This window comes from Podarcis erhardii (assembly GCF_964252035.2).
Source record: "Podarcis erhardii genome assembly, chromosome: 17".
Classification (NCBI taxonomy): domain Eukaryota; kingdom Metazoa; phylum Chordata; class Lepidosauria; order Squamata; family Lacertidae; genus Podarcis; species Podarcis erhardii.
In genome coordinates, this window is record NC_138515.1 from 15,875,914 (window position 1) to 15,893,654 (window position 17,741).

At 42.1% G+C, this 17,741-nt stretch overlaps 1 protein-coding gene and 1 long non-coding RNA gene across 5 annotated transcripts in view; one reads left to right on the forward strand and one right to left on the reverse strand.

The window, feature by feature from the left end:
- The window catches only part of IFT74 (intraflagellar transport 74), a 41,225-nt gene extending 27,400 nt beyond the window's left edge, over positions 1-13,825 (forward strand). For all 4 annotated transcript variants that reach the window (XM_081845095.1, XM_081845096.1, XM_081845098.1 and 1 more), the window contains exons 17-20: positions 6,330-6,493; positions 10,134-10,259; positions 12,256-12,316; positions 13,231-13,825. In XM_081845095.1, the coding sequence (XP_081701221.1) occupies positions 6,330-6,493; positions 10,134-10,259; positions 12,256-12,316; positions 13,231-13,346 (467 nt within the window). In that variant the 3' untranslated portion in view covers positions 13,347-13,825. The remainder of the gene's footprint in view (positions 1-6,329; positions 6,494-10,133; positions 10,260-12,255; positions 12,317-13,230) is intronic.
- On the reverse strand, positions 7-16,847 carry LOC309332554. The gene is made up of 3 exons (XR_014152170.1): positions 16,314-16,847; positions 14,107-15,076; positions 7-2,232 (listed from the first exon to the last, which is right to left on the reverse strand). It is a non-coding gene; the product is annotated as an uncharacterized lncRNA (long non-coding RNA).
- Between the last annotated feature and the right edge of the window lie 894 nt (positions 16,848-17,741).

Consider the following 17,741-nt stretch of genomic DNA (forward strand, 5'->3'; position numbering starts at 1 on the left):
AAGTGTACGTTGTATTTATTTACAAATTTCTCTCCCACCTTCTAGTTCAAAAAAATGGCCTTAATGCAGCTTACAAGAATGAAAAACAGTAAAGTGAAATTCACTGCACAAACCAAAACATCATATCAGCAGATAAAGAGGTAATATAAAACCAGCAGATAAAAGTCATTGAAATATCTTGAATACCAATAAAAGTCCAAATGAACAGGACAGATGTTGTCTTGCACCTAAAGGATAATGGAGTTGGTCCCAGGCAAGCTCTGGGGAGAGGATTTTTTGCATGTCCCTACAGAAAATACCCTTTATCAAAGAGCTAGCTGCCTGACTTCAGAAAGCAGTACTGCCCAGAGCATGGCTGGTAGAGATTATATTAATTGACAGTAAGGTTAGGATTTTTGAAAACTGGTTTGCATCTGACGTTTGATCCAGCTACTTCAGTATGATGCTGACCAGCATGGGCTCTCCAGAGTTTAAGACACGAATCTTTCCCAGCCTAGGGATGCTTGGGATTGAACTTTGGGACATTTAGCATGCAGGATGTGTGCTCTATCACAGCTACAATTCTTCCAATTCTACTTTGGAGAAGACACTTTTATAGAAAACATGGCCCTAGGCTAAAACCAGCAATGGTACTTGGTTTCCAAATTCAGTTTAAAGCCAGTAAAAATATTGTAATACTTTGAGTGATGATCAGCAAATTTAGTCATTTTTGTCTTCTTCTTTTAAAAGAATTTTATGAGATACATGATCTGTCATATGCATGTGCTCATATCAGTGTACGATTTATATTAAAATACCCAGATATAAACACATACAGCTACTACAGGAGACAAACTTCATTTGACGCACCCAAGAGTCCAGATACTATCCAAACTGATTTGTTCATACTGATAGAACTATCTACTTAGCACTATGTCAAATATATCCCTTTAGATGTATTCCAGTCCCCTGCTTTATATGCATAGAAAACAAGATTTGGTGCCTCCGTGCATAGAAATTATTTCCCAAAGCTCTAAATCACAAATGGACAGTTTTGATGACACTAAAAAAAGTTGAAGGGTAATTCTTGCTAAACTATTGTTTATATGTTTCTCTGCCCATGAGGCCTGGCAGTTTGCTTTATTCTTCTTTAACGTGAAGGAAGTTGGGATCCTGAATTCCGATTTGATTCTGTGCTCCGTTCAAAAGAGCCTTGTGGACCCATGCAGTGCTGTAGAAATGCACTTCGGGGCCACAACCTCACTCTTTGTATAAAGATCATTGCACAGAGCTTTCTCCTTCCCTCCCCAAAGGAAACTCCTGTGAGTAAACACATTTGCTGATGGCAGCATTTCCCAGTAACATTTCCCTGGGTCAAAGCACAAAGCAGTTTTGTCTCAGAATTTGCTACTGTGTACACATTTGCTTGCTGAAGTCTGACTTAGTGGCATATCAGAAGGAACTGGACTGCATCCTCTTCCTGTCTCTTCCCAGAGAGAAGGGTTGTTATTTTTTTTCTTTCCTTTTCCCCTTTCCTTTTTTTTTTTTTTTTTTCACTGTAGGATGGCAGTTGGATTGAAGAAAATCCTTTACTTTCTCCAGATTATTTTACAGGGGAAGCCAACCTACAGCTAGTAAGGTCATTGTTCCATCTAGCACAGTACTGGCTGCTCTAAGCAGCAGTATCTCATCAGTGGTTCAGGAAGGAATTTTTTTGAGCCCTGCCTGGAATGCTAGGGACTGAACCCAACACCTGCATTCAGTGTATGTGCTTTGCCACTGAGCCACAACCCATCCCTTCTACAGCTGCTCCTTCTGTAGTAAGCAGGTCATGTTTTAAATGCATGCCAGTGCCATTTGAGGCATATAAGTATGCACAAAGATATATGAAACTGTCATATACTCTCAGTCTGCCCACCCAGTACTGTCCAAGGTCTCAGGCAGAAGGTGTGTTAGACCCTCCTGCCTAAGACGCTTAAAAGTGGAAGCACCAGAGTTGAACCAGAAACCTTGTTTGTGTAAAGCATAGGCTCTGCCACTGAACTATGGGCCATCCCTGTTGTAGCCCCATCTGAGTCCCTTTGCCGAGCAAGCAGAGGCTACGAGTCTCTGAGGAACACTTACCTGAGATCAGAATCCACATACAGAGACAGTCATGATGATAGGAAATCCAGATGATCACAGAGCCAAGGGACAAGATCACTGGCAGCAGTAAGGTAGAGGGCCAGGAACCACAGGCATTATTTCCAGCATCTGACAACAACAGCAACAATTTCTTTATACATACATACATACATACATACATACATACCCCACCCATCTGGCTGGGTTCCCCCAGCTATTCTGGGCAGCTTCCAACAAAAGTTTAAAAATACATTAAAACTTCATTCATTAAAAACTTCCCTAAACAGGGCTGCCTTCAGATGTCTTCTAAATGTCAGATATTTCTTTATTTCTTTGACATCTGATGGGAGGGCGTTCCGCAGGGAGGGCACTACTACCGAGGAGTCCCCCTGCCTGGTTCCCTGTAACCTCACTTCTCGCAGTGAGGGAACTGCCAGAAGGCCCTCGGAGCTGGACCTCAGCTTCTAGGCAGAATGATGGGGGTGGATACGCTCCTTCAGGTGTACTGCTGCTGAGAGCTCTGTTTAAGAAGCCTGGAGCGATCTGGTTCTCATCCGTGCCTTCTGCTCTGTGACCTTGAAGGCTGAACAGGTGTGTGTGGAGTCTTTTCACCTTCTCCCCCTTCAGGCTGCTGTTCAGCAGGCAGAGCTGACTCCTGGCCCATGACAATCCCCATAAAGATATTCTTTGGTACATATATACTGCCTCTCCCTCAGTCATTTGGGACTTCTCAGTTTAGGAAAAGGAAAAGTAAGAGGGGATATGGTAGAGGCGTATAAGATTATCGATGGCGTGGGAAGAGAGAAGCTTTCTTCCCTCTCTCACAGAATTTGTGGCCATCCATTGAACCTGAATGTTGGAAAATTCAAAACAAGCAAGGAGGTGGTTCTTCACACTGTGCATAGTTAATTTGCTCTGACAAATTTTAGTTGTGGCCACCAACTTGGAAGGCTTTAAAGAAGGATTAAACAGATTCACAGAGCTCAAGCTGTCAGTGTCTACTAGCACTGATTGCTAGGTTTGCCATCCCCTATCAGAGGCAGTAATGCCCCTGAATAAGAGTTTCTGGGAATCACAAGTGGGAGAGTGATGTTGCAGGACTTTGGGCGGCTTCCGATAGGCATTTGGTTGGCCAGCTTGAGAACAGTATGGGCCTTTGGTCTGATCCAGCAGAGTTCTTACAGCTTGAAAATGTAGAGCCGCCCAGAGTGGCTGGGGCAACCCAGTCAGATGGGCAAGGTACAAATAATAAATTAAGTTCACTTAGCAGAAAACCTTTAAAAATTAGTCGAAGACCACCCAAAGAAAATACAAGTTTCTTAACTCTTGTTGTAACTTATTTGATACAATACCAGAGCAATATTATACAGTCATACCTTGGTTCTCGAACGCCTTGGTACTCCTACGTTTTGGCTCACAAACGCCAAAAACCTGGAAGTAAATGTTCTGGTTTTTGAACGTTTTTTGGAAGCCGAAAATCTGACGTGGCTTCCGCTTGAGAGCAGAAGGCTCCTGCACCCAATCGAAAGTCACACCTCGGTTTTTGAACATTTCGGAAGTTGAACAGACTTCTGGAATGGATTCCGTTTGGGAACCAAGGTACGACTGTACTCATTTTATGTCAGGATGGGGGGAAAGCTGCTAATAGACCAGTGGAATGACCACTGTATCCAATCTAAGCTCAACACAGGAAGAGAAGCGGGAAAGGTGCACAAATAGGGAAATGGTCAATGGTCCTGGGAAACTCTAGCAGAGCCTACCAGTCCCGATGACAGTATCAACATGCATACAAACATGGAGGGAGCCAGTGCACTCAAGACAAGGAAAGAATGCAGCGCATGCCTTTGCATCGCTGTTCATGCAAGACTATGCCACAACACTCCCTCGGCCCCAGTGGCACAGCCGGTAGTGACCATCCAGTGATGAGGTTCTACATGTGTTCTCTGTCCAGATTCCTGTGTGTCAGTGCACAGCTGCAAACAACAGCACTGGGTATACAGCCATTTGCCCTTAACAGTTCCCGGATCAATATGATTTCTTGAGCTTCTTCGCTCATAAGAAAAATTCATACGTTTCCCTCCCTAAAACTGCACTTTGTTTCTTGCATATTGCATCTGCCTTCATCACACTCCAATAAATCTGTTCAAAGCAGCTAGGTAATCAGACACTAACAAATCTATTTGGGGGTAAACTGTATTCACTAGAGCACTCTTTTAAAGAGATAGCATCTATCAAACAACTCAAATACCTTGTAGGGAAAACAATAGAATTTAAAAAAACACCCAGTGAAAATAAAAAACAACCCTTTCCAATCATATACCCCTAGTTTCTAAAATCTTATTACAGTGGTACCTCGGGTTAAGAACAACATTCATTCCGGAGGTCCGTTCTTAACCTGAAACTGTTTTTAACCTAAGGTACCACTTTAGCTAATGGGGCCTCCTGCTGCTGCCGCACCGCCAGAGCACGATTTCTGTTCTCATCCTGAAGCAAAGTTCTTAACCCGAGGTACTATTTCTGGGTTAGCGGAGTCTGTAACCTGAAGCATTTGTAACCTGAAGCGTCTGTAACCTGAGGTACCACTGTACTCACTTCTGGGCGTATTTTTAAAACAACAGTTTTAAAAAATAAAAAAGCCCGTAATTCATTTTCATCATTCCCTGCCACTCTCAGATTTTCGTTTATCACAAATATATCTGAGCTATACCTAAGAAGTCAACTTCCTGAAGAGCAAGAGATGGCACCCCAGGGAGATACTAAGTGCAGTTGTAATAGCAACTTAGCACGATAGCCACTATTGCCGGTAACAAGCAGTTCAAATATAAGGAGACCGTGATTTTTGTTTGTTCAGCTTTTCCTGAATGCTTAGGCTGGTAACAAAAATCGCAATGCCTAATATCAGGCACCAAATGCCCCTAAAGAAATTCCTTGGGCCATTTTTATTATTATTATTTTTTTGCTTAAATCTGGATTAAGCTCTTATACAAAAATTACTTAAGGAGAAGAATTGCTTGTCACTACAGTGGTACAGTGGTACCTTGGGTTACATACACTTTAGGTTCCACACTCCGCTAACCCAGAAATAGTGCTTCAGGTTAAGAACTTTGCTTCAGGATGAGAACAGAAATCTGGCTCTGGCGGCGCAGCAGCAGCAGGAGGCCCCATTAGCTAAAGTGGTGCTTCAGGTTAAGAACAGTTTCAGGTTAAGAACAGACCTCCGGAACGAATTAAGTATTTAACCTGAGATGCCACTGTACTTCTCTATTCAGTTTTTCAACCCAACACATGGTGGTGAGGTTAGAATCATGCTGCCATGCGCCTCTTGTTTTCCAGCATGCTCACCTGATATCTGCACATTAGGCAGCATAGGTGCATAGAGGCCTATGCGTAAAACCTATGACATGTACACAATTTTTCAGGCCTAGACACACCAGACGATGCCTCTAGGCCCCTTTGCAAACGCAGCCTTCAGCGTGGAGGAAATAAGAGGCCACATATAAGGACCCAGTTAATGTTCTGGAAGCATTTGATCAGTCAAGAGTTTTCAGGGCTGGGCAAGTGTGATCTATAACATGAGTGGGAAAACCACTGGGAGCTCCCATCTAAGAGCTGGACGTAAGGGTAATAAATATGACATCCAAATTGCAGATATTAAATAGACTCAAAGGCAGAGAGGGTCAGCATGACCTCAGTCTGTTACTAGACAATAAAACAAAAATATGCATGTTGAGATTGACCATGTTTATTTTAACACATGCTTCATCTTGAGATACTATTGATGTGCTTGCTCCCCACCCCAAATTATCAACAGAACCATTGAGGGTTCTGTATATTATACCTGTCAAAACGATCCTTAGGAGCAGGTCACCTAGAGACTTTACAACACTTTTCATAGTTTAAAACTAAAAGGGGCAGCAGGATCTTTTTGCATAGTTTTATGGACAAATGTAAGCTAAGAACAACAATGCTAATTCCTCTTTGCCAGTTTTTGTTGCAAATATGTCAACACTAGTCTTAGCGATACCACTACTTCATCACATAATGGATATTTGTATGTAAAACTTAAGGACGTACTTAAGAGCTTTCCTGGACTAAGGCCAAGGTGAACAAGGCAGGCAGGAGTCAGTTGTCTCCTTGAATAAGTAAATGTACGATTCACTTTTTTCTGTGCTAGAAAATAATCTCCATTGTACGTCAGTAATGCTTCTTGGCTCTTTCTGTTTCAGACAGCCAACGTCTGCGGATGGACCTCCAGAAAATGGGCCTCCTGGAAGGCAAGATGGTTGATGAACTGACTTCTCTCAAAGAAAAAATAGAGCAAATGACCAAAGACCTGGAACTTTACAACAATCTGCCAGCCCTGAAAACAGCAGGAGAGGAAAAGAAAAAGGTAGTTAACAGTCAAAACACATTAATGATATTTGCTTGAGACCAAGTTATTGAAATATTCCAGCTGCATCTTGTTAAATGTTCTCTCGTGGTGTCCTTTACATACTCGTACACTGAGGCATGGTGGAGTTGTTTCCCAAAGCTGTTAACAGCTTGTGGCTACTCACATGATCCACCCCCCAGTCAGGTAGTTATGGTAGCTGCATATCTGCCACATCTGCATGGAAGAGTGTCGTGTGGACCAGTAGCTCCTGTGTGGCTTCTCATTTCTCATCAAAACTGAGTAAAAAAATGCTTTTCTTTGCTTTGCTTTTTGCTTTTTTTAGAGAAAATAAATGGCCCCACTGTTTTAGCTCTAAAACTGAACATAAATTAAAATACATCATAGAATCTACGAGTTGGAAGGGACCCTTAGGGTCATCCAGTCCAAACCCCTGCAATGCAGGAATCTCAGCTAAAGCATCCATAACAGATGGCGACCCACCCTCTGCTTAAAAACCTCCAAGGAAGGAGAGTCCACAGCCTCCCAAAGGAGACCATTCCACTGCCAAGCAGCTCTTGCTATCAGAAAGTTCTTCCTGGTGTTTAGTCGGAATCTCCTTCCTTGTAACTTGAGGCCACAGGTTCGAGTCCTGCCCTCCAGAGCAGGAGAAAACAAGCTTGCTCCCTCTTCCATGGGACAGACCTTGAGATAAGTAACACGTAACATTTCCTGTGCAGCTACAAAGATTCAGAGGCACTTGAGTTGAGTTAATTTGGCATCCTTCTGCCTCGGGAGACAGTGGAAGAGAGCACCTTCAGGGGTCAGGTCAAACCGTTTGGAGCGTTGTACTGCTGTTATAGTAGAGACCAATGTGGGAGAAACATGTTTTGGGGCAGATGAGGGCATCCAGTTTTGCTGCTACAGGTGCGCCAGGGCATTTATTCTCTCTTTTTTTTAAATAATATTTATTAAAGATTTTCAAATATAACAAAAAAAGAAAAACATCCAAATTTAAAACCTTATTTTCAATGGCATCTTTCCAGGACTTCCCCTCCCCCTCTTGTATTCCAATTCTTTCAAATAAATTCAACAAATTCTTACCCCAAGTTTTAAAATTATTATCATTGTCCCAATTTAAAAATATTTTCCCATCCCCTAAAATCGACCTGTTCCCTTCCACGAGTTCCCCTCTTTAGTATGCAATACAGATTAGAATAAAAAAATAGAAAAAAGAATAAAATGTAATTTAACACCCTTTGGATTCCAAATTTCCCTCCCCCCTTTCCCGGTTGCGTTCCCAATGTCCATCAATGTCTACTGTCATCCTGGAGCTCCCATATCTAAGCCATAATCTTTCACCAGTCCACTTTGCCGTCTTTTTAATAGTCTTTGCTGTCTTTTGGTCATCTTTAGTTTCGAATGTCCAATCTTGGAAGGAGTCTGTCTCAAAAAGGTCCATTTTTTCCATCCAGATCTTTGTATTTAAGAGTAAAAACTCCAATTTTATTTCTTTAGACCTTTCAGATCTGGATGTCCCAAATGTTCCCACTTCCAACTTTGTCCAGTTCTTGTTATTCTTGTTGTTCTTGTTGATCTCTCTCCTCCTTTTTTTTTTCCCCCTGCTCTCCTGCACAAATGTTCTAATTCCAAAAGCTTCTAATTCCTCTGCAGAGGCTTTGTTATTCAGGAACGAAACATTACGTCAAGTCCCTTCCATTCTTCAATAGATAAATCTATTGTTTCCTTTAGTGTATAGACCTCTGTAGACAAAATAGTGTTCCATTTCTGCAGTTTCCCAGGAGATAAAAAGTCCTATTCAAATTCCATGCCAGCAATACTTGTAGTGTCCCACAGCTCCTCTAGAGGGATTATAGTAACTCAGTTTCCTTCCCGATCACACCCAACAGTCAAAGTAACTTATTATTCCTTGTTTTAAACAATTTATATCCAATTTGTAACAAATGTAACCAGCAAAGTCCTCGTAACAAAGTTCTCTTTTTGTTCTTCCGCTTTGACAGCTCCTTTGACAGCTGTCAAAACCTCTATTTCTCCTGTCCCGGCGCTCTCACGGCTCGCTCCCGGGGTTTCCGGGGGGGGGGGGTTGCATTTTAATTCACATTCCACTTTTCTCCTCCAGCCCAGTCTTGTAATTTTCCATCGCGAAATTAATGACTTTATCAAAATAAGGTTGCACTCGATCTTAGTTGTCAAATCCTTTGCTTTAACTCCTCTACAACAGGGGGGAGGCTGACTTCCTTTTTGCACCTCCCCCGCTCGCTCCGAATTTTTTTTTTTTTTTTAAATTCCCCTTTTTAATCCAAGTTCCAATTACTCACGGGTTATTCTTTTAAGTCCAAATTTTCAATGGAAGAAGCCAGCGCTCTCCGTCGAATGGCATGCGGCTTCGCTCAGCAGGGAAAGCGGAGGACTCATAGCACTACCACCACCACCCCGTCACCCGCTCCGTAGCCTTTAAAAAGGCTCCTTCGCGGGTCGGGGGGGCGCAAACGGTGCCCGCCGAGTCACAATGCCCATGGGTTTCAGCGCCCATGGTTTTTGAGGGTCCCTGCGTCACCGGCGCGGTAGGACCCAGCCCCTGCCGAGCAGGCTCCCTCCGGAGCTCGGAGGGAGTCCGCCATTCGGCGCTGGCGCCAACCCGGAAGTAGGCCAGGGCATTTATTCTCTCTGCATTCCTCCCAGCAGTCATTCCTCCTGATCTTTCTGTGGCTACACAACCTGCCAGTCTCCAGGCCCTGCGATCATCTGCAAGCGATTCCCATATGGCGGGGAATCGTTTGTCAGCCTTAATGTCACATTTGCAGGCATCTTTGTCTCTGCGTAACAGTTGCTGGGGAAAACGAGAAAAGTGCTATAGTGCGAATGTCTTGCTTGTGAGCTTCCTGTTGGCTTGAGGTTGGCTACTGTGAGAAGAATGCTGGACTAGATAGGCCTTTGAGCTGATACAGCAGGGTTCTACATATGTTCTTGGGCTTAGCATTTATTTTAGTAGTTCATTATCTGCAGAATGTGCTTTATTATCTGCATTCCTTTTTTGTCTTGAACAAAAGGTTTCAAGGGAAAGGTATAAGAAAGTAGCCAGAGTACAATATTATGCACAGAAAGAGGAAGTGTTTCACAGTTCAAAAAAAAAGAAAGAAAGCGTATTAAAGAGGGATGGAGAAACTGTGGCTCTCTGGTCGATGTTAGGTACCAACTTCCATTAGCCTCAGCCAGCTTGGCAAATAGTCAGGAATGGTAAGAGTTGTAAACTAAGAACTTTGGGTGGCCAAATGGTTTGTTATCAGTGATGTACGAGCCGTGGGTTTTCATTCGTAAAGAAATAGAAAGCCCTTGTGTTCTCAGAATATCTTCTATTTTTCCATTTCAGAAAGATTAGCCAACTTGCAAACCAGTCACTACAGTCAACATAACACAGTCAAACAAATCAGTCCATGCATCTTTCACACATGAACCCACCACACACTTTTTCCATGCCGTCTGTCATATACACGATTATATACTTTCATGGGAATGAGTGCCAGATGCTTAGCTTCAAGCATAAATGCTTCCCCCCCTCTGAATTTTAGAAATAAGCTAGAGCACTTTTAAGATGAGTGCTTTTTAATGTTCCATTTTTTATTATTTCCTTACTCTTAAGAAACTGCAAGAAGAGAAAGAAACACTAACGAAGCGCAGGAATGCTTTCAAGAAAACTATGGAGCATCTGAATAGAGAATATGAAAGCTTGAAGTTGCAGCTGCAGGAGAACGAGACACATTCACAGGTACAGTTGAAAATGCCTCTTGCCTTTTGGTGTTGCCTTTTCTCCACCTTTTTGGAGTTTTGAAACTTTTGTATAATATGTCTATGTATACATAAATTGCTTTTTTTACAGCCTCTTTAAATAACTTCAAAATCTTTAAAATGTGGAACAACATAAGATCTCTTTCCAAGAAATGCTGCTTGCGGCAGGACTAAATTTGAAAAAAGAAACACAGAACTCTTCCAGTTATGAACTAAAGAGCAATAATATTAATATTACAGTAGATACATGAAATGATATTAGAGTAATTGAGATGATTTTGGAGAAACTAGTCCATACTGGAGAAAAAAGTGTGAATGTGAATATGTACCAACCATGCCAAATCTCAGGCAAGTCTAATATTTCTATAATTCTCTGACATTTGTGCTTTTTTACTCCTGCCATTCTATTAATGTCCCTGAGATTTTATTGTTGTGGAAAATGACAGGTTTGCTGGGGGAAATTGACAGGTTTGCTGGGGGAAATTGAGGGCAGGGGTAACATGGGGGAAAGAGATAACTCTCCCTCTTCCATATCAGTTTTGAATTTGGCTGAATTAAGAATATTCAGCTCCCAAATAGTTGTGTTTTCTTTTTGCACATTCATGGTTGAACAGTTGAGAGTCAGTGATGCAATATATATATAATAAGTAGGACCTGCAACAACTTTTTTGCACTGTGAAATGTTCCCTGTTTAGGATTCCATCCACTTCATCCCATTCTTCCCTAACACCAACACCTCTAACCAGCTTTTCCTCCCAGAGTTACTTTTGCAAACCTCAGGTTTCCTCTGATCCTGCTGATAACTCCCTTTTTTACATGAGTGTTAACTACTTTGGCTACATAAACAACCACACTCAGAGACTGACGACGGGAAAGTAGAGGGAACGGTGGAAACCAAATGGGATTTCACGATACAATTTGTTAATTTGAAAGGCTCAGCTGTATTTATGCTGAGTGTGGCACACAAGTCACCCTGTAAAATGTATTGAAGCTTTTCTTTGTCACCTGTTGTATCCCAAAATCTACTAGCCATCAGAGGCTCAACAAAGTGCATTGAGCTCTTTTTCTGAGCAGAAATTGTGATGGGTAATTGCTGGTTCGGAAGGTGTACCAAATAGCACTACACTCACATACTAAATGTTAGCTTCCACACAGCTATTCTGAAATATTCATTGCAAATAGCTTGCATGTCTTGATGGCACAAACTTTGAACAGTAGCACCAGCCAAGCAAATCAATGCTCTACAAATTGCATTGTTAGGAAGCAGCCATCAATATAATAGCCATATTGCCTTCCTGTTGATGCTTAAAGTGGTGTCGGAGTCCCAACATTTAGCCTGCAGTCTTACAATCTTCTCAACGCAGTCCTGCTCTTATCATAGCTTTTGGCATCAGACAGGAAATTTAGCTATGGAAATGAGGAAGTTTCTTCTGTGCAGTTCAGGGCCCAATATAGTTTCAAGATACGTTGCATGATAAGCTTTACATAGTCTGAAAACAGTTGTTAACCAAAAAGAAACGCAGATAATGAGAGTTCAGTGTCATGCATAAATCATAGTCTCCACACTGTAATTAAAGACAATATTCTCATGGCTTGCATGGATTGCAAACCATCTTTTTGATGCAGTGTAATTACAAACTGCATGTCCTTTGCTGGAATCCTTATCAGTTCTTGTAATTTCTCTACAGCTCTGCTTAAGCATATGAAAATCGGTGAGACTTAACTGATTTAGTAAGGCTACTGACATAGACATACTTACTAGAGAGTAAGCCCTAGTGAACGTAGTGGGATTTCTAAATAGCTATATATAGGTTTGTGCATGTTATCTGAATTGTTCTTGATCTTATTTATTTGGTAGAATCCTTTGGGTGGAAGGGCAGAATATACATTTAATAATCATTAAATTAAATTAAGGGGGGTTAGTTGTTACGCAAGTGGCTATTTTTTGCTATCTTTTTTTCATTTTGTAATTGCAGCTTACGAATTTGGAAAGGAAATGGCAACACCATGAACAAAATAACTTTGTCATGAAAGAATGTATCCTTTTTAAAAAAGAGAGAGAAGATGCTGAAAATAATCATGGTAAATAAGAACATAAGCAGGTGCTTAAGTCTCTTAAATCAGTTGTGCTTGCTTAACATTTTCTGAATCATGCCCATTCTCAGCATTTTACTCTGAAAGCCTGAGGTACAACGACTTATTCCACATGCTACAGATGACCATCATATGTCTTAACGTTTACATATATAGATAATTATATCCAAAAAAGGGACTGTTTTATTTGTTCAACAGGAGACAATGGTTATGAAGAGACTTTTGCCAGGAAATTATGGATGATATCCAATCTTAGTCATAATCTGAGTAGATCCATTAAGTTGTTTAAGTCAACTGATAACTGATTTAAATGGGTTTACTCTGAGTATGACTAATGTTAGCTCTCACCCAGTATCTCTTCCGTTATAGTTTATCTGAGGCATTTGACAACCTTAAAGCAGTTTGGTTTGCTGAGATATCATGGGGGGGTGGGGGGTGGAATTGCCTTCCTTCTGTACACTCAGAGCCTACACAGATGACCAAACTGCTTTTCTCACTCACGATCATCTGTATCATCCTGCAAAATCTCAATGTGAATGGTGCAAATGTATAGTAAAATAGCTGTTTTTCCAGGTAGGAACTATTGTACATGGAGATTTTAATACCTATAACTTACAACACAATCCACCTAACAAACTGAAATCTTGCACAAGGGCTTCCACTTGCACAATGGGGTTTCCCCCTTTCTGCCTCCCCAATTTTGCTTTGGGGGTTGCAAGGACCCCCAGAATAGCAGGGGGGGTCATTCTGTCTGGCAAGCAGATATGCTTGTGCAGACCAAATGTTTATTTTAGCGTGACATTGAATTCTACCCTCTGATGCATGTTGGAGAATTTTCCTTATCTTTTTATCATCAGTTATAGCAACGAAAAGTCAGGAAAGTGATTACCGGCCTATAATGAAGAATGTGACAAAGCAGATTGCAGAATATAACAAAACTCTCATCGAAGCTTTACAGAGCAGCAGGACCTGAGCTTAGGCACTTCCTTCACATGTCCGTGGACCAATGAGAATTATTATTTATAGTGCTACACACTTCCCCAGTACACAACAGCAATATCTATGTGCATTTTTCATTCTGGCTAGTTAACAACAACCAGGAATTTGTTTCTTTAAAATTAACTTCACTGGATTTAGTCCTCTATTCTCTGCCAATGGTTTATTGGAAACAATGTAATTTACATAATTTTGGCCTTACTAAGTTAAGAAAATAATTCTATCCAACTTATTTTAAGAATTTTTAATAAGGGGAGAGGGGTGAGTTGTAGGTATAAAATCAGATATGTAGCAATAAATAATTAAAAAAACTCAAGGGGGAATTATCCAGCATTATTTCCAAGAGAATATTATTTCATAAGGATCACATACCGTAGGATACAAGTTCTCATGCCTCAGAATTCAAGAAAATGGGTTTTTGGCTCGACTGTGAACATAAAATTGTTTCTAAATTTATGCATGCGTAAAGGAGAAATGTGTTTATTTTACCTTTTAATGCAAACCTACCTACCGTATTTTTTGCACCATAACACTCACTTTTTTCCTCCTAAAAAGTAAGGGGAAATGTCTGTGCGTGTTATGGAGGGAATGCCTACGGGTGGCATGCCTACGGATTTTCCTCCTCTAAAAACTACGTGCGTGTTATGGTCGGGTACGTGTTATAGAGCGAAAAATGTGGTAATTTTCAGTTCCCAAACTAAAACGTTAACTGAAACACAGCTATCCTTTACCCTTACCTGAATCTTTCAGTGCAGTTCTCCAGTCAAAAAATACTTCATTCTCCAGGAGAATTTATCCTTTGGGTATCAAAGATATCAGGTGTCTGATCCACGTTAATTTAGAGCAGGGTTTTTAGCGTGGCTGCCCCTGTTATGTGGAAATCGATTCCTGTTGATATATGAAAGAAACCCACTATCTGCATTTTTGGGGGGGGGGATTCCATTTGACTTCCAATGTACGACTGTACAACCTATAATGCCCTCTCTGACGTGTGAATGAATGAACTTTATTATGGTCACAGACCAGGATAAAAAACAAACAAACATATAAATAAAATAGCAGTTAGTTTTTTAACTGATAAATGTTGGAGCAAATAAGGACAAAGAAACAAGCGTAGAATAAAACCTCTGAATAAAATACAAGATTAAACACGGATAATGGATGGATAAAAACTGATAATTAAAACAGGTAAAAACTAAAAACAAATAAAAACATGCAGTTAAAACAACTGTAAGGGCGTAAGAACTAAAAGACTCACAGTTAAAACAACTATAAGAGGCTGCAGAGTAGAAGCTTCTGAAATAGAGGACACTCACAGCATTAGAAACTGATGTGCAGATATGGTTAAAACAGACAATTAAAACAATGTGCAACAATAAATTTAGAAACAATGTGCAACAATAAACTATCCCAGGGAGTTGACTCAGAGTCACCCATGGAACCGAGTTTGGGGATTTTCATGCCGGACTATTTTGAGTTGGGCGATGCTCTGCGTCTACAGATTTGTACACAGAATCTGGCGACCATCCAGGTCTTCTTCTGATCTTTGCCTAACAGCAAAAGGTCACATTTTTGCTTTTGCTGGAGGTCAGCGAGCCTCACCAGTAGGGGATCAATGAACTTACTACGTGCCTCTTCGTAAAAGGGACATTTAAAGAACAAATATTCTGGTCTTCCTATCTCTCCCAATGGACAGGTGCAAAGTCTCTGGGCATAGAGGACTTTTCTAAAGGTTCCATCCAGGACCAGCGAGGGAAGAGCCACGCTTCTGGCGAGTGTAAAGGCCCTTCTTGCATTTCTAGATACGAGAAAAAAGAGATACGCTGCCGGTGCAGATATGTATCTCTCGATTTCTCCAATTCTATAGTCGGGGCACTTTGCGCAGTCCTGTTGTCTCTCGGTATCTAATATTCTTTGCCTGACCGTGGCTTTTGCCTGGCCCAAGCCCAGACTTAGAAGGGCTTGAGGGGCAAAACCCAGTTTCTGGAGGGTGTTCAGAACTACAGTCTGCCAGCCTGACTGGAATTGGTCGCAAAGGATCAGTGGGGCTATCCCTCAGGGGAGCAGATTCAATGTCAGCCATTTGTAGATTGATGTTAAACAAATGCTAGCCTCCACTCTCATCATCCCCGTTTCCAATCTCACCCATGCGTTTGAGACACATCTGCGGACTTGGAGGAGAGCTCTAAGAACTCTAGATTGGACTCTCTCAAGGGGGAAGAAAGCAGAGGAAGGCGGACCCAAAAAGGAACCATACAGGAGTTGTGCCAAAGTTTTGGCCTTGTATAATTTTAGAGCTGTGGGAACGAAGAAGCCCCCTTGTGCTCTGAAGAATTTAAGAATACAATTTGCGTTTTTTTCCGCTGAACTCCCGATGGAGTTTATGTGTAGTTTGTTGGTTCCTGAGGCCTGTACGACCATTCCTAGATACTTGTAGTTTGTGACTTGTTGTAATTTATGGCCTTGGAGTTCCCAGCTTCTAAGCTTTGGTTTTTCCCCAAAAGCGAGTATCTTGGTCTTTTGATAGTTGATTTTGAGACATTCAGATTCACAGTATGTTGCAAGCTTTCTTAGTGCTCTTTTGAGTCCAATGGGGGTTCTAGATAGAATTACAGTGGTGCCTCGCAAGACGAAAAGAATCCGTTCCGCGATTCTCTTCGTCTAGCGGTTTTTTCGTCTTGCGAAGCAAGCCCATTGACGGCTTAGCGGATTAGCGCTATTAGCGGCATTTAGCGGCTTATCACCTTAGCGGATAAGCAAATAAGTGGCTTAGCGGCTTAGAAAAAGGGGGGGGAGAAAAAAACCCCGCAGGAACTCGCAAATCATTTTCGTCTTGCGAAGCAAGCCCATAGGAAATTCGTTTTGCGAAGCACCTCCAAAACGGAAAACTCTTTCGTCTAGCGAGTTTTCCATCTTGCGAGGCATTCGTCTTGCGGGGCACCACTGTACCGCATGATCGGCATATAGCAGGACCGAAATATGCCGATTTGCAAGCTTCAGCGGATGGAGTTCTGAGTCGTTGAGTGCAGATACTAAGTTATTTAGGTAGAAATTATATAGTAGAGGGGCCAATAGGCACCCTTGCCTGACTCCTTTGAAGGTTTTAATTGGGTCCGTTAGGTGTCCTAGGCGGCTGCACCTGACTCTAAGGGCCATGTTTGCGTGCAGTGCCTGAATTAAGAGCGTATAGTGAGGCCTGCCCTCCTGATTTGTATTTGTCGATGAGATGTTGTAGCGTTAGGCAGTGATCTGTTGTGGACCTTCCGGGTCTGAAGCCCGCTTGTTCTATTGCCAGGATATCTTCATTCTCTAGCCATTCTGTAAACTTATTAAGGAGGTGCTTTGCGTAGAGTTAACTGATCACACTTAATAGGCTAATCGGCCTATAATTCGCTGGGTCGCCTCTGTTGCCCTTTTTATAGATTGGAACTATTATGGCTGTTCCCCATTCCCTTGAGATGCGGCCAGTGTCATCTATATAGGTGAAGATGGTGGCTAAGAAAGGTGCCCACCAATATAGGTGAAGATGGTGGCTAAGAAAGGTGCCCACCAATCCGCCTGTGCTTTTATCATTTCTGGCGTAATGTCGTCTGAGCCTGGGGCTTTGGCCATTTTCAGTTGGTTTATATATGATTTCACTTCAGTTACTGAAACAGGCGGCCATTTAGCCAGTTGATGGTCATTTAGCCAGTTGTTCTAAATAATAATAATAATAATAATAATAATAATAATAATAATAATAATAATAATTTATTATTTGTACCCCGCCCATCTGGCTGGGTTTCCCCAGCCACTCTGAGCGGCTTCCATAAAAACCAGAAATACACTAAAATATCACAGATTAAAAACTTCCCTGAACAGGGCTGACTTGAGATGTCTTCTGAATGTCAGGTAGTTATTTATCGCTTTGACATCTGATGGGAGGGCGTTCCACAGGGCGGGTGCCATTACCGAGAAGGCCCTCTGCCTGGTTCCCTGTAACCTCGCTTCTCGTAATGAGGGAACCGCCAGAAGGCCCTCGGCGCTGGACCTCAGCGTCCGGGCAGAACGATGGGGGTGGAGACGCTCCTTCAGGTATACTGGGCCGAGGCCATTTAGGGCTTTAAAGGTCAACACCAGCACTTTGAATTGTGCTCGGAAACGTACTGGGAGCCAATGTAGGTCTTTCAAGACCGGTGTTATGTGGTCTCGGCGGCCGCCCCCAGTCACCAGTCTAGCTGCCGCATTCTGGATTAGTTGTAGTTTCCGAGTCACCTTCAAAGGTAGCCCCACGTAGAGCGCATTGCAGTAGTCCAAGCGGGAGATAACTAGAGCATGCACCACTCTGGCGAGACAGTCCGCGGGCAGGTAGGGTCTCAGCCTGCGTACCAGG